This window comes from Sparassis crispa, assembly GCF_003851025.1.
Source record: "Sparassis crispa DNA, contig_000002F, whole genome shotgun sequence".
Classification (NCBI taxonomy): domain Eukaryota; kingdom Fungi; phylum Basidiomycota; class Agaricomycetes; order Polyporales; family Sparassidaceae; genus Sparassis; species Sparassis crispa.
The window spans coordinates 653969-669305 of NW_020939749.1; the positions used below are offsets into that span (position 1 = coordinate 653969).

General features: G+C 52.7%; 5 protein-coding genes across 5 annotated transcripts; 4 read left to right on the forward strand and 1 right to left on the reverse strand.

Moving 5' to 3' along the window:
* Positions 1-1018: 1018 nt before the first annotated feature.
* Positions 1019-2015, forward strand: SCP_0301850 (predicted protein; the record flags this gene model as incomplete). Its single annotated transcript, XM_027755582.1, has 3 exons — positions 1019-1095; positions 1162-1466; positions 1519-2015. The coding sequence occupies 3 exons, from the start codon at positions 1019-1021 to the stop codon at positions 2013-2015; spliced, it is 879 nt and encodes a 292-aa protein (XP_027611383.1).
* A 2739-nt stretch (positions 2016-4754) lies between these two features.
* Positions 4755-5957, reverse strand: SCP_0301860 (Pre-mRNA-splicing factor CWC24; the record flags this gene model as incomplete). Its single annotated transcript, XM_027755583.1, has 3 exons — positions 4755-5152; positions 5205-5261; positions 5315-5957. 3 exons carry the CDS (start codon positions 5955-5957, stop codon positions 4755-4757), a joined length of 1098 nt encoding a protein of 365 aa, XP_027611384.1.
* A 1664-nt stretch (positions 5958-7621) lies between these two features.
* SCP_0301870 (hypothetical protein) lies at positions 7622-8704 on the forward strand (the record flags this gene model as incomplete). Its single annotated transcript, XM_027755584.1, has 1 exon — positions 7622-8704. One exon carries the CDS (start codon positions 7622-7624, stop codon positions 8702-8704), a length of 1083 nt encoding a protein of 360 aa, XP_027611385.1.
* A 1584-nt stretch (positions 8705-10288) lies between these two features.
* On the forward strand, positions 10289-11842 carry SCP_0301880 (hypothetical protein; the record flags this gene model as incomplete). The annotated part of the gene is made up of 2 exons (XM_027755585.1): positions 10289-10729; positions 10799-11842. The coding sequence occupies 2 exons, from the start codon at positions 10289-10291 to the stop codon at positions 11840-11842; spliced, it is 1485 nt and encodes a 494-aa protein (XP_027611386.1).
* Positions 11843-14796: 2954 nt separating this feature from the next.
* On the forward strand, positions 14797-15128 carry SCP_0301890 (hypothetical protein; the record flags this gene model as incomplete). Its single annotated transcript, XM_027755586.1, has 2 exons — positions 14797-14844; positions 14898-15128. The coding sequence occupies 2 exons, from the start codon at positions 14797-14799 to the stop codon at positions 15126-15128; spliced, it is 279 nt and encodes a 92-aa protein (XP_027611387.1).
* Positions 15129-15337: the final 209 nt, after the last annotated feature.

The following is a 15337-nucleotide window of genomic DNA, read 5'->3' on the forward strand; positions in this document are numbered from 1 at the left end:
GGGAATTCCCGTGCACCCAGTCCTCCGCTGCAAATTAAAGACGGATGCACTTTTCACTAGGGGGCGGAAGGAGCCACCTTCCGACCCAATCAGAACCTTGTCGAGCAGGCCGAGCAGCTTCTCATCTGTCATGCCTCCAGAAGCTACGACATGTGGATATTACGGGATGAATGTCGGCATTTGACCAGTTGCGACCCGGCCGAAGTCCTTGTTGATCGCACCAGCACTCAGATACTAGCTTAGTCCACTGGATGGCCTGTAGAGAGCAAAGATGGTTTTGTGCGTGCGTGAGCTTTTATTCGTATGTCTACTGACCGGTGTTTCTGTACTCTGTGGACGTGCTAGGCCCCTTTTGCTACATAAACACCGCCGCTCGATCTCTGCAGCTCTTTCTAATTCCTTGACTACTCGGGTCTGATATTGCCTTCTTTAGGATCACTTAAATATGAGAAGACCTTCAGCCCTTCGAGAGCGCCTTCTCTGGAAAGAAGTAGTAAACATGGTTCCCCATAGGGCTTGATGCTGATCTGATAGGCGAGCGCGATGAACATCTATCCGCATCGCACGGACGTAGCAATCTCGATATCGCGATTCCTCGGCCACGGTTTGTGTCATACTGATGGTTGTTGAGAGCAGATTGTGCTTCTGTGCATATACACTATTCGAGTACTGTGCTACTCAGCTGCGGTCGGACTGCGCCGGAACGGTCGTAATTAGAGGATCCGAAACACTCCGTTTTGAAGAACAACGAATGCAATATTGCGGTCCTTGAACGCGACTCATTTCAACCCACAACACGCCCGACCGGCCCCGGAACTTCGCTTCCATCCGCGCGGGATGGCTTCTTACGGTTGACCGGCTTAACTGTCCATCGAAGCAAATGCGGTGGTACCTTCTAGGGCATTTCGCTGTGCACTCCATAAGTCCATTCAAGGTGATGTTCATCAAATCGCTGGCCGGTGTGCGATCTTTACCAAACTGGAATCGGGAAAAAGTGCATTCCCATTTTGTTCATTTCATGTACGAACCGGTTATACTCAGGGAAAGTGCCTTCATGTCGATCGGTCGTAGCGCCTATCGTTCCGACATGGGAAGGTGCGTTCCTGATGTCAATCCTGGCCACATATAAATGTTGGCTGACAACTCGGTTCGTCATTTGAGAGCATCCACTTGTCGTTCGCCACTGGCTATGAATCCCTCGCGCCCCTCTGATCAGACCAACAACCAAGATCCGCGCACGATGTCCGCCGACGGCTCTCACTACCAGTACCACGCGTCTTCGCAGACTGCTAGCCATCTCGCGCATGCCGGGGGGCTGCAGCAGCCTTCATACTATCATCCCTCGCGGTACAACTCCTCGGATCCACCATACCCCTCCTCCCACTACACCCCACAACACTCTCAGTATCCCCAGACAACCGCTGCTCATCAGGCCCCCCCAAGCAATATGTACTCCAACGCCCGTAGTAAGTCAGGCACATTGCCCGAGGAAACGATCTCACCGTAATGCTCCCATAGTTCCTGAGCTGACCCTTCGCGATCTCCCCTTCTCCAACACTCATCCCACGTCCGCTCTAGGCAGACAGGGACACCCGGGATACGGAGCTGCTACCGTCCCGCCCCAGCCTTACCGCCCCTGCTCTCACCCGACATCATCGTCAGCACAATACGGGTCCTCCATGTCGTCCCTCCAATCTCTGGCGGAAGGGCACCAATACTACTCCACTCCGGCGCATACAATGCAGATGTATCCCCCTCACGGCAGCCACACCCCAGGACCGCACGCCAGCATCGTCATCCCCCCCTCGACGCCGGAGGCACCCACCGTGGAGCGGTACCAGTGCGACAAGTGCGACAAGACGTTTGGGCGTTCGCATGACCGGAAGCGCCACTTCGAGACGCAGCATATGCAACCGCACCCCCACCTGTGTCCGCAGTGCAAGAAGAGTTTCAGTCGTGGGGATTCGCTGAAGCGACACATTGACAATGGTGGTTGCGAGAAGGCTCCGTACTAATTCGCGATCGTTCCCATGCCCCTTCTCCGTTGCCGTCGTGTACGTCGTTTCACGATCACGCTTTTGCTCCGTCCTGTCCATCAATTTCTTGTCTCCTGCCCCTTGCAGAATAGCTTACATCGCATTTACTGCTATTTTCTGTACTCCTCACCATACTGTAGCGGCATCTTCGAAATGTAACTCTATTTGTTGCGTGCTGATAGAAATTTCGGCTTCTTTCGTCTCGACAGCGCCATGTGAACATCTGAGATGTTTCTGTCCTTGCGAAGCCCGGCGAACTCACCATCATTAGCCGGTGTTGCAGAAAGGCAAGCCCGACGTCTTTCGCGGATGACAGCCCTTCTACGAGTTCACCTCGTAATATGATAGCTCTGGCAAGTGCAGCATATGTCCTGCTCTCCGTGTGTAAAGGAAATGATGGCGAAACCGACGACGCATTGACGTATTTCGCCCCGGTGAATACTCATACAAATAGATTTTCTCTCACCGTTGTGAGACTGCCTTCAGCACTCAACTGCAGTGGTATGCCTCGGACCTCGTAGGGCCCATGGGATCATCCCGAAGGCGAAGGCGAATCAGCCTGATCAGCTGCCAGTGGGCTTCATGACCGGCTCTTCTCTTCTTCATCTGAGATTCCTGTGAGGGGGCCAAAGCTAAAGCCCGATACTGAATCACCGATTGCTTGGATTGGCCGGCCTTCCGCGTCCAGCATGTGGAATATCTGCGCGGGGAATGGAGCCCGCTATCTTCCTGTCGCGATTCGGGCTGAGCGCTGAGCCGCAACCGCCGCAGCGGATGCCCTTTCTGTCCAGCGAAGGATTTACCCGCTGCCGACCGACACTCAGCCGCATGTGTTCGACGATATAAATAATTATGAATTCTTGAACAGCTCGTGGGCATTTCGACACTCACAATAGGTGCGGGCATTGTCCGCTGTTGAGAAGCCCAGAAGATTGGGGCCCGAGGTGGAGGAGAGCATGCCATGGAAGCAGCATCTCCGATGGGTACGCCGCCTTCAGGAGGCTATCGATATCTCGCAACTCGGGCGAGGATTCACTGATACGAAGGACCAGCTCAAGCAACCTTTTTGCGCCATCTGTCTGCTGCCTGAAGTCCGGGCCAGCAGCTACATTGCCATTTTGGTCTGATGTCTGCGTGTGACGGTAGACAGGTATCGGTCGCTGCCGAGAAGCAGACGCGCTGAGTTCAGGCTGATCTGCTAAAAAATTTGTCGGCCAGTCGGTAAACAAATGGCTCTGGAACATCACCCTGACCTACCTTCCCGCGACAGTATGGCAGAGCGGTCTCCAGTCGTGCCTGTGGGAACATCACATATAAAAATTATAGGAGACAACCTTGCCATCCTTCAATTTGGCTAGCGCATGACGGCTTCAAGAATCTCGTAGCCTCGCCGAGAAGAAGAACAAGCAGCTGGAGAGGTCTGCCTCTCGTGAGCAGATGATTGGAGTCCGAGGCAAAGAGACGTGACCCGCGTAAATCGCAGCCCTTCCATCCAAAGATGCTGTTCATTAGGACCAATGATTGCGAGATGAATCGCCAAGTCGGCGCTCGGAATAAGAAGCAGACGGAGGAGCGAAAAAGCCCATCCGATGCTCACCAGAGGATGATGGGCCCTCTCACCCAGGGTTGACCGAGTAATTGAGGACCGCTCGTACGGCTGGAGAATTCAGATAGCTTCGCCAATTGAGTTCTAATCATGAACTGGGGATAGTCAGGGGGTTATCGAGATTTCTCGCGTGGTAGAGGCCAGCTTCTGTAACATAGAAACGTGCGCCGTCGGCGTTGGCATTGATAGGGAAGCTCGCGCTGAAGAACTTCGCAAAAAAAGGATACGTCAGATGTCTGTTGCCCCGCAATAAGGTCAGTAGCTGTCTGTCCGAAACTGTTGACGCAGCCCACCGATTGTTCCGCGACGTTCAACGCTTTTCTGCCCTCACGGTAGCCAGGATCCCGGTTACAGGTACCTGTTTCAAACCTTCTTTGAATGTCCTCGAACCCGGACCCGTGGCTCAGCAGGACCCGACAATTGGGCAAGGTCCCCGAGCCAGTTACGGATAAATTTTGAACTTTCGAGAGCCTCGGGGGGTTGACCGCCATTTCGCGGACATCGGGGGGCAGCGCCTAGGAGGCCTGATCCGGGGTCGGACAAACACTTGTGGAAGCCTGGCGGGGGAGGGCCGATAGGGCCGAAGGAGGAGCCGGCGAGCCGGCGGCCTCAGAAGCGCCCAAATTTAGGGTTAAAAACCACGAAGGCAAAAAATGCGGTAAGGTCTCATTTTTCACGGACATTGGGCCAAAAAAGGCTTTTACGGACATTTTTGCCCTCTCCGGATCAGGCCTATTCACCAATTATCGGGGGGCGTCTATCGCTCCTGCTGAGGATCATCCAGAGGACGTCCGCAAAAACACAGACGTGGCCTGCCGGTGTCTGCATACCAGGCTCATGGTTATCCACCGACAAGAACGTCGACGTAAATTGAATTTCAATGTTCTGGCAATGCGAAGAGCCTGAGATTAACGCGGGCAGCGCTCCGAAGACGGACACTCTGGCTTCATTATGACATCGGACCTACCAAGGATAATCGCCGCCTGTTCGCCTGAACATCGAACCGTGAGCCGACAAACATCTAATACATACCACAACACACCACACACATATGATACAAGGCGCAGAACCGGCCAAAGTATCGTCTCCGGTGCTGCAAGGGCGTAAATGACTCAATCGTTGTCGTCCTCGCTGTCACTTCCACGGCTAGCATCACTCCCTTGCTCCAAACCCTCGATTTTGACGTCCTCTGCCTTCTCACCTCCGTTCCCGTCGTCCGCGCTGTCCTGCGCCTTCTTGGTTTTTATCTTCTCAATCACCTTGTCCGCGCGATTGAATATACCGGCAGTTGGTGCTCCGCATGCAGCACACTTTGGCGTCTTTGCGAAACGCTTGATGGCGCATGCTGAGCAGAAGTAATGACCGCAGCGAGTGACGACGGGATCAGTGTAGGATTTTCGGCAGATGATACACGCGAAGGGGATGTCTTCGTCGGAGTCCGAGTCCGAGGCATCCTCGACCTCTTTCTGAGGGTTTTCCGCGAGTTTGTCTAACTGCCAACCAGCGAGATCTAACAACAAGTGTCAGCTGTGAAACCGAAGGGCGGCCACGAAAAGGCTTACAGGTTCCTCGGTCGTGTAGGAATTTACACGTATCACCATAGCCGCAATAACCGGTCTCTATGATATTATGGGTTAGAACGTATTCCAGTCTTAGTGCACCGTATGCTTACCTTTGTAGTCCTTGCAGACGTCCGGCTGGTAGTCAACAATGGTCACAGTACGAATGGTACTGCCCGACGACCGCTGAGGGCCCACGCGCATCGCCTTGGGCACCTCCTGGTTCCTCTTTATGTGGCTCGCGTACGCCTTCTGGCCTCTATACAGCCCGTCATCAGGTATGCCTTCATCATCGTCTCCTTTGTCCTTCCGCTGCCGCTTCGCCAGCATCTGCTCCGCCTCGTCACCCTGCAGTATCTCCAGCGCCGCGTTCGTGTGCGACCCTGCTGCTGTCCACTTAACGTCAGGACCCTCACGCTGCTGCTCCTCGTCTGCATACTCGTCATCGCGCCGCTGCGCCGCCGTACGCTTCGTGCCCGCGCTAAGAAGGTTTCCTGTGGGTTTGCGCGACGGTAGGACTACTTCGGACTTGGAGGACGAGGGCACTGGGACTGTAAGTGAACCAGCGGGTGGAGATACGGACCGTTTGCGAGATGTTGTCGGTCTCCCCTTGCCCTTCTTCCTGAAGAATGGCACTGTTAGTCCCTCTGATGTAGACGCCATCGCTACCAGCAAGTTGATGGTTCTGAGAAGACGAAGGGTCTGAGAAGATGAAGGGTATGACTGAAGAGCGTTCTTGCTCAACTCGGAAGCCATCGCTAATTAATTACGTTGCTGAGTAAGCAGAATTTCCCCAAACAAACATAAATAAGGACCAAACTGGGAGACCGTCATAGCGTACTCTTTTGGTATGTTTTATGGGACCAAAGTCGCGAACGGTGCGCGTTTAGTCCTCCACGCACTTCTCAACTTGAACATCACACTCTCGCGACTGTACTTCTCGACGTTCCACTTCTTCTCCCTGATTAGATGCTGCACTGACGTATGTGAGCGTTTCTCACGGGTATTTGGTTAGTCTGGATTATCTTTGCAACATGTTCGGTACGCCGAGGTTGCTTGCACATTGATTACAAAGTGCCTGCTTAGAGCCTCTCTGTTGGTGCATGGAGCTCTGTGAGTCATCTATCCGGTGTTCATGTTTTATCGGGACGTCGTTTGGGCCTGTATTGATTTTCGGCCTTTAAATCACTTTCGACTCGCGTTCCAACGAGTTCGGACCAGACTGCTGACCTCAATGATCCCGAATTTTCTCTGAATCACGCCGGTGCTGACAGAGACAACGTACGGCACTCTTCTGTCGGAACATTGGAAGTGAGAGACTTTCATGGCCAAGACTGACTTATCATCAGAGAAGCAGGTGCATTCCGAATAGATTTGGGCCCTATGACCGCTCCTAGCGTGCGCGTATCCTCTAAAAGCGGCGCCGTTCACCCTGGCTGCCAGATCGTGAGCTAGCATCTGTCTGTGCACTGATAAATGTCTCCCTCGTTGTGCTCACTTCGCTGTCAACGAACGCATCAGGTCTGGCCAATTTGATGAAGACGGGATCGCTTGTACAGCAATGACACACTACTCCATTGGAGGTTGAAAATATTCAGTTCTATCGATGGGGCGTATCGCTCTGCTGTGTATCTTCGTTTTGAATGGTGTGCGACGGCCACCGCGCAGTAATGTTACCCTTGACGCTGCATTCATCAGGCGTATCGGTCCCCGCAATCTCGAAGTCGAAGAAGACGGTTTGCGGTATCTCGAGCCTGCGGTCCCCATTGTTGCATATTGCCCTTGGATTGCCCAACTCCTGCAACACTTGTCCGCAGACGATGGGCCGTACCGCTGCCTAGGTGGGGCCGGTTGTCGAGTCAGGAACCGGGAAGATTTGCTCAGGCAGAGGTCGGATACCCGATGGAGGCGATTTATCTTATCGATCCTATCGATCTTATCGCTCTTGATGAATGTGACGGGCCTGTATTTCTAGCGAAAATTGAGTTCACCTCGTTTTCCGGTTCCTGACGAGTGCGCTGAAGGACCTCACTCAAATAATGTATGTTGGAGGATCCTGAAAGAATAAGGAGACGAATATACTTCATTGTTCTGCGCTCCTTGCGACTCAGAGCGCGTTGATGCCACGAGGAAGAACTTGGAAATCAGGAAGCCAAGACGATCGAGTCAACAAATTCCTCCCAAAACTGTCACGGCTATCTTATCGCCCGAGGCATCTTAGTCACCTCCTACAAAACCCCTGCGTCACCTGGATCGGACTGTCCTTTGCACCCTCAGCACCACACTTGCGCAAGCATCACCCGCCGATACGTCGAATTACCACCAGCGCACCGACAATCGACGCAGTACGTCAAGTTTCACCGCCAGACGACGAGCACGCGGCTGCCGCGACCGCGCCGGAGTAGCAATACGCAGCCCCCATGGCGCCATCCCACCTCCAGGGTCTGAATATCGTACATCCTCCTCCCCCACCAAACCCCTACCTCTCGGACGCAGACCTCCTATCTGTACCACCTTTTCCTGACTTGAATGCGCAGCTGGACCTCTGGACGAACCTGAACTTTCAATCCGACGAGCCGGCAGCCCCCTCATCCCGAGGCGATAGTGGCAAAAAAGACCTCGGCTTTGACGGCAACTCACGCAGTCCGGGAGATGGGAGCGAGGACGATGGAGACCGGTACGATGACCTCGACGACGATGTGCATAACAAGGGCGGGGTCGCGGAGATTGGCGCTCACGAGAACGTCGTGACGGGGACGGTGCTGCCCCCCACTGGCGTCGCGCACCGCGGCAATCCCGGCGCACAGGCAGGGGTGAACGCTTCTGATCTTCCGATGCCGTTAGACATCGGAAGTCTACTGGCAGGCTTCGGACTAGACCCCTTCCTGGTTCCCCCAGTGCAGCAGTCTGCTCCCCAGGCCGCCAGCGCTTCGTCTATAGCACAGCTTCTCTCCTTACATGCTACCACTTTCCGCTCGCCCCAGATGGGCAACTCCCAGCAGCCCTCTCAGCTTCCCGTGCCTGCACAGGCTCCCCCTACCCAGTCGCAGCAGCAGCAGTCCCAGTCGCAGCAGTCTCAGGCCAGCGCTCCGGCGCCGAAGCGCTCGCGCACCACGCGCTTATCTGTGTCCTCAGCCACGCCATCCCAGCCCGACTCGGCTCTGAGCCCCGAGGCGGACGACAGGGATCCTGCGTCGCCCCTTACTGCGGCAGAAGATAAACGCCGACGAAACACCGCTGCGTCCGCGCGGTTCCGGCTGAAAAAGAAGGAGAGGGAGGCGGCGCTGGAGAGGAAGGCGAAGGACCTGGAGGGGCGCGTCAGTGAGCTTGAGAAGGAGTGCGAGGCGTTGAGGAGAGAGAACGGGTGGTTGAAAGGGTTGGTCGTCGGCGTCACCGGTGCGGGCGCGGCACAGCAGCAGCAGCAACAGGTTGCGGTCCCTGCACGCCCAGCGGCAGGCGCGAAGAGGAGCAGAGAGGATTCGGAAACGCAGAGTGAGGACTAAGTCCGCCGCGAAGAGGCATCGTCATTGTGTAATTATCTTGTTTTTTTATTTTCGAAATTCGCCGTCGACTCATCCTTCTCCTACATCCCTAGTATACTAGTGGTCCGCGTTGTATGCGTATGCCAAGCTTCTCTCTGTCTTCTTGCTTTGTGAAGAGCATCGTTCTGACTTCGCTTGGGTTATGGAGGGTTCGAAGAACCATGTACGACGATAGCGTATGTATTCTGTAGGCCCACCCGGTTGTATACTCAGTGAATCAATGCCCGCGTCGACCACGACTCCACGTCTGAATGAGTGGTTGTTTTACATGGATGAACTATCTCTTCGTGCGTTTCCCTGGCAAGGCTACTACCGTGACTAGGCTATCTGCCCCTGCAATGCAATCGGGACAGTAGTTTAGTTTGCACTCGTTTCTCAATGTCAGAACCCATTTTACTCTCTATGGATTCTCTGCTAATTCTGTGAGACACAATATTTGGAAGATGGAGCTCAGAAAGACAGAAGTCTTCGAGTACAAGTACTGACACCCGCTCGGAGAAACCGCGATTGCAGCAATCAGCGATCACATGACTTGCGTGACAAAACTGGTAGCAAGTCTTTTAGGGTTTGCACAGCTCAAAATAAATTATTCTACAACCACAGATATGTTTTAATCCATATATCAGAGTGATCTTTTATTGCAGAGATTTTATTTCTGGCCTGAGGAAGCGCCGAGAAGCTTTCTGCTCAGCTGAATACAGCCTCGATGTCACACGTGTCACAACAGTCTTCGGGTCACGGAGCTTTTCAGGTCTTCCACATCTTAGAAATAAAAATTCTGTAACCACAGTTTTATTTAATATACTTCTTTAGACAAATTTTGGTGGTGGAATAATTTATTTTGAGCTGTGAAAAGTTGAAACCCTGAAAGACTTTCTGCCGGTTTTGTCACGCAAGTCATGTAATCACGTGGCAGTGCATGTCTCCGTACATTACTTTACTGCCTGATGATTTTATCTCTTTCCTCTGTCTCTAGATTTGCTTACTTTACACTACCGCTACCGTACTGACGAGGTGCCTATTACGTGCCTGAGCTATTTTATTAGCGTAGTCAGCTACACAGGAAGCATTACCACTTTTATCCATTGGAAATAACCTGGCAAAAAGCATGGAAATCAATAATATATTTTCAGAGGAAAAACCTCGAGAAAAAAGTGAGAAAAGAACAAAACATTCTCACGGTTTTTCCCTTGGAAATAAGTTGCCTACCATATCAGGCAACTGGACATGCCAGGACATGCCAAAACCCGGACAAAACTACCATATTTGGCGACCAACTTATTTCCAGTGGAAAAACTGCGGAAATGCTTTGTTCTTTTACACATTTTTTCCTCATGTTTTTCCCGCAGTATAACTTTATTGATTTCCACACATTTTTCCAAGTTATTTCCTCGGGAAAAAAGGGGTTATGTGTCCTGTGCTAATCTAAATCGTTTAGTGAATACAGGTTCCCATATTAGAGCACAAGTCAAATTTCCCACGATCATTCCAGAGTTACTATGATACAGTCACCGCCACATGGCGAGATTACATTCCACGTAACTTATGCCGTTCAGCAATGGCGGCGACGGTGAGCACGACCTACTAGACTCTGTTCTCAGAAACCCCTTCGCGGAACACTCGTACGACTCCTTCACCTCTGCTGTCAGGCCGAAACAGACGAAGCCAGCGGTCAGACGGCGCGGTTCAGATGCTCCTTCCAGGGGTGAACACAACGATCATGATCCTTGGGACAGCAGCCATGCGAGAGCCAGGACGTTTGATTTTGGTCCAGTGGCTAGCACCAGTCATCATCCTCTGGTAGGGAGCCTGTGGTTCGGCTCTGACAATCTTGGGATCTCAGCGGAGGATGCGACGCGTCCCCATTTGAGGCGCCTGCTGAGTGACATTGAGGTTCCACCTTTTGGCTCTGAAGTAGACGATGCGCAGTCAAGGGTTGATACCCCATTGTCCAGAGAGATGGAGAAGGAGGTTATTGTCCATGAAGTGAGCAAGGCCATTTATTCTCTAAGTTCATCTCGCCAACAAATTACGCTTGCAACCTGCATTTATTAGGTCTTACCGAAAGACTCTCTCGCCGGGGTTGCTCTGAAGTATGGCATCACTCTAGCGGATCTTCGCAGAGTAAACCAACTCTGGGCCTCCGATTCCATTCATTTGCGCAAGGTACTCTATATACCTCTAGACAAAGCACGTCGAGCGAAAGAGTTCAGACCCGATCTGATAGACCTCTATGACGACTCTGACCTGTCCTCCGGACAACCTCCTGATGCAGCAGAGGATGGTGTCACAGGCCAGACGAGACCTAAACAACTGAATCAACCCACAATTCTCCGTGTTCCCATTTCCCAGCTCTCGTTCTTCCCACCACCATCGACACCGAGGACCTCAGTCGAATCTCGATTTCCTTCTAACAAATCCCGCACCATCTTGCACCCTAGGAGCGCAACCGTCAGTAGTACCGCAGTCCCCCCGGTCTTCTCTGCGTCCCCCTTCGGATCGTCGTCCTCGTCTCCTGCCCCGGGTTTCCTCTCACATACCCGATCCCGAACGCACAACTCGAGTACTCTCTTCAACGTTCCTTCCATCCGCGCGAACAAAAGTAATGTGATCGCACGCGTATCGTTCGAATCCTCTAGCGTATCGGTGTCAACGCCGAGCGACGAGCCAGAGTGGGGACACGAGATGGACGACATCAGTCATTTCCCTTCGCCTGCGGCAAGCAGTGGTAAAGCCGTCTCCGAAGAAGATCCGTACGCACGGTTGACCCTTCTTCCCAACTCTGCATCAGGCATCGCTACGGCAGGGAGCTCAGCGACCAGAAGCAATCGCCGCGGTGGCCGAGATAACAGTATAGAACTATCGCCGTTCCCTGAGACCCGCTCGAGCCCTGTCGCTCGCACACCTACTCTTCGTCGCGGCGATAGGCCTGCAGCTCCGTCTGCGACTCTTGCTTCTTACCTCCCCTCCGCGGCGTACATGACTCCAGATCGTGCATCATTAACTTCGCAATCACAGGCCGCCGTGCGTACAGCCCAGTTGGAACCCTCTCCGGTCATGCAGTTGCCATTGAGAACGGGACAATCGAAGTCGCGGTAGACTGGTACGGTTCATTCCCTCTGGGATGTATAAACTGTAGATTGCCAGCCTGCTCGGTTTGTGGTGCCGACATATCATGCCGATTGGGACCCAGTCACGCCGACTTGGCTCGGTTGTAGTGCTTGGATGGCTACCGTTGAGCCAGACGGGGACGCCGCGCACTCCTCGCAGTACAGGGAAGTGCAGAGAGAGCGTGCGAATGGGACGTGCTCGTGCTAATTTGCTGCTGTGAGTGTCGTGATATCGATGGAGGGCAAAATGTGTCTCTCGTGACGTATTTTAGGCGAAACCATGGTTCTTGTTCTCGTCTCGTCTTCTCTGTAGGGAGGAATGGGAAGCCAGACCTGGGGAAGGTCTTACTTCGGATGGATCTCATGAACTCCCACGCAGATATCTCTACCAATTGCAGCGGCGGGCCATCGTTCTGGACATTCGAGCTACCGCCATGTATATTCGTGACCTTCGCCTACGATTTCGACTACAACCATTATTGTTTCCTCCGCCGAGTTCCGTTCTCGGACACCCTGGGCCGGTCGAAGGCTCGGCGTGCCCCTCACAAGGAAGGTTAGGTTCCTAACTTTACTTGCTGGTCGGATGATTTTCGTACTTCGAATCTTCTGCAACGTTGTTCGCACTTACGTTGTCCGGTTCTTCTCCGGTCTGATGGTGCGTCTGGGCTATCGAACTTTCGGTAGCTTGCGCAGCTCTCGTCCAATATTGACTATAGCAGGAGTGAGTGCTGGTGCTCGCATGTATTGGCGGATCAATTGATGGCACCGGAGTTGCAGGTGGGGCTCGCGCAAGGCACCGCGGTGCGTTATGAGCATTGTTTTCGCCCCTTGGCTATGAATTGTCGGAAGTAAAACTACGAGACTTTTTGTTCAAATGAGGATTTATGAGTAGCTTTCAGTTATGATTCGGCTCCGAGACCGTGGGCTCGGACGAGATGAGTCCTTTTTGACGCCGAATCCCAGGCCGCACTTCTTCCATCCAATGATGGGGCTGTTGGCACAATCCACTGTGCAAGAGTACCAGTGTCGTAGCTTACGCTGATGAGCGTACGTCCTTCAGGGTGGGGTGTGAGTGCTACTGACTCATGCTAGGTTTTCGTTCGCAGCGATTGGAGTGGTATGCAGCCGACGGCGTAGTGCACAACCTTTGGAAGTCTATGCAGTTCTCATGCATCCCACTCGCTACCGGCTCTTCTGCATTTGAGTTCTGCACTACACGTTGAGCAGCTTCTGCCGGAACAATTACTCCCAGCTCGTCGTCTGGACGATGTTCTGATTCGTGTCGTGAGTTCTATGTTCCGTGGTAGTATCATATCGTCAGATCAACAACACGGATTAATATGTTTTTCTGTTAGGCAGATGAACGTATATGTACCAAGGGGGCAGCGTCTAAATGCACGCCGAAATGTAGCTGTGATGCGAATGCAAGGAGTCAGCGCCCTTTAAGCACGAGGAGAGCGAGCTACCTTGCGCTATGAAATGGTCAGAGGGGGTGGAGCAGTTCGCTATCGAGTCCTTCTCACGTTCCGAGTTAGCTACCGCCTCTGGAACGACAGAGGTACGGTGCATGCACGAGGTGATCCTTTTCATTCTTCTAGTCTGAACATTCGTAAGGCATGTGTCGTCAACTGTGCCCGAGCCACCCATCGCAAATTCAGGGTGAGGACCTTTCGAGGTGAGTGGCATGCATTCCTCGTTGATCGCACCGCGCCATGCCTCTTTTGAGTTCTAGACCATTGTGCAGCAGACCTTCCGCACAGCAGATCACATTAACGCGGCAGCGCTTGGAACCTTAGTCTCGAGGAATTTCAGATCGATATAGCGCGGACGGTCGTATCCCGGGTATCACGCCGTGGACTGGCGCTTCGGCATCTGGGCGGTGCGGCATTGTGGACCACCTTCTCACTGATGTATGATTCAGAGGCCTCACGGTGGTGCGACGGAAGACAGACGGACTCTTCACAGCTTGATGTCAGGTGCGCTGTCAGTACTGCGGCCGTATGCTAGCTATTGAGGTGCGTTTTTGTCCATCGAACTCTGTCCTTGATTGTTGAGCATATCACGGATGCCATACTGGCGCTGCTTAGATTCATCTATTGACTAGGGGGGGCCGCTCACATCTGCCGTGGCAAAGAGTCCGACGCGAGCACCCGTGCACCTAGTGCGTTTATGCTTTCCCTCCAGTTATTTGTCGCTGGAAGCGTTTTATGACCGGCTCAGACTATGGTCAGAACACAGCAACAATGTAACAGATCGGAGCAAGAGTGTTGAGGTCTGATCATGCTATACAATTGCAGTAAGGATTGTCGCTGTGCAATAGCAATGCGACCGCTGATCCAGCCCCCTTTAGAAATTTGATAGAGTTACCAGTCATTGCAACCCATTTGCATCATTTACCGATGTTTCTGTTGATCACTGTTGCGCCGTCCGACCGTCCTTAGTTTAATCTTCCAGAACACGTTGGTGGTTCCTTGTAATATCCCTTGTTAAACGCGCTCAAATATTAGAATTTGTTGCAGCGGCATCGGAACCTACCTTGATTGCAAATTTGGGTAACTTCTAGACGTTCCCGTGGTTGGAGGCGACATATACGGGCTTTCTTCGCTGAATCAATTGAACCGACAGTCGCGCTATGTACACGCCGCGCGTACTCCAGAACCATCCTGTTGAATGCTTACTTCATGCGATGTGAGCAGTTCTCAGCGCTGTATACGGGTATGAAAGTTTATCTTGTTTACAGGAGACAGGTTCCGCGTTTCTGTGTAGCCGCCGGTGGGCTTAGGGCGTGGCGTACCCTTCTCCGTACTCATTATTGGTAAAATTTGCAGTAATAATGAGAAGCAACCGAGTGCCAGAATGAATTTGCCTCGAAGTCCCTTCAGTGGCTTCTGCGATGTTCTGGGATTGTAAAAATCTCATGTTCATTCTTGTTAGGTTCATTGAATGGCGACCTTCTGGGATATAGAACAGGGGTTGATTATGTGTGCTGTGGTGAGTATCCAGTGTTGACAAAGATCATCTTGCCGATGTTTTATTGGTCACAGCCTGCCCTCCGGGTTGTACCCCATTATTCTGCGAACCAGACCTTCATTGACTTCATGGACGTTTTAGTCGGCCGGCCGTCTATCTGCTCCACAATCGTCGTCGGCTATCCAAAGATGTTCGGCCGACGTAAGATTGCAGGTGATGTTGACTACTCCTTCGACGAATCAAGTTGCAACTCGTGGGCCTTCCAAGCCGGCTATCGCGTTCACGACGACCTGCAGTCCACTTAAAGTTCATATTGTCCGACCAATCAACGCGTACTTGGTCGACTACGGGAGGTCGGTATGTCTGAGGCACCGTGTAGCCTGACAATTTACTCGCCACATTGTTGCAGGCGCATTGGATCAAGCGACTGATGCGTTGGTTAAACCTAATCATGGCAGCTTTGTGTGCCCCGTTTGGAAGAGAGTCAAGTCTAGGCAGTCTCGGCAGGGAAGCG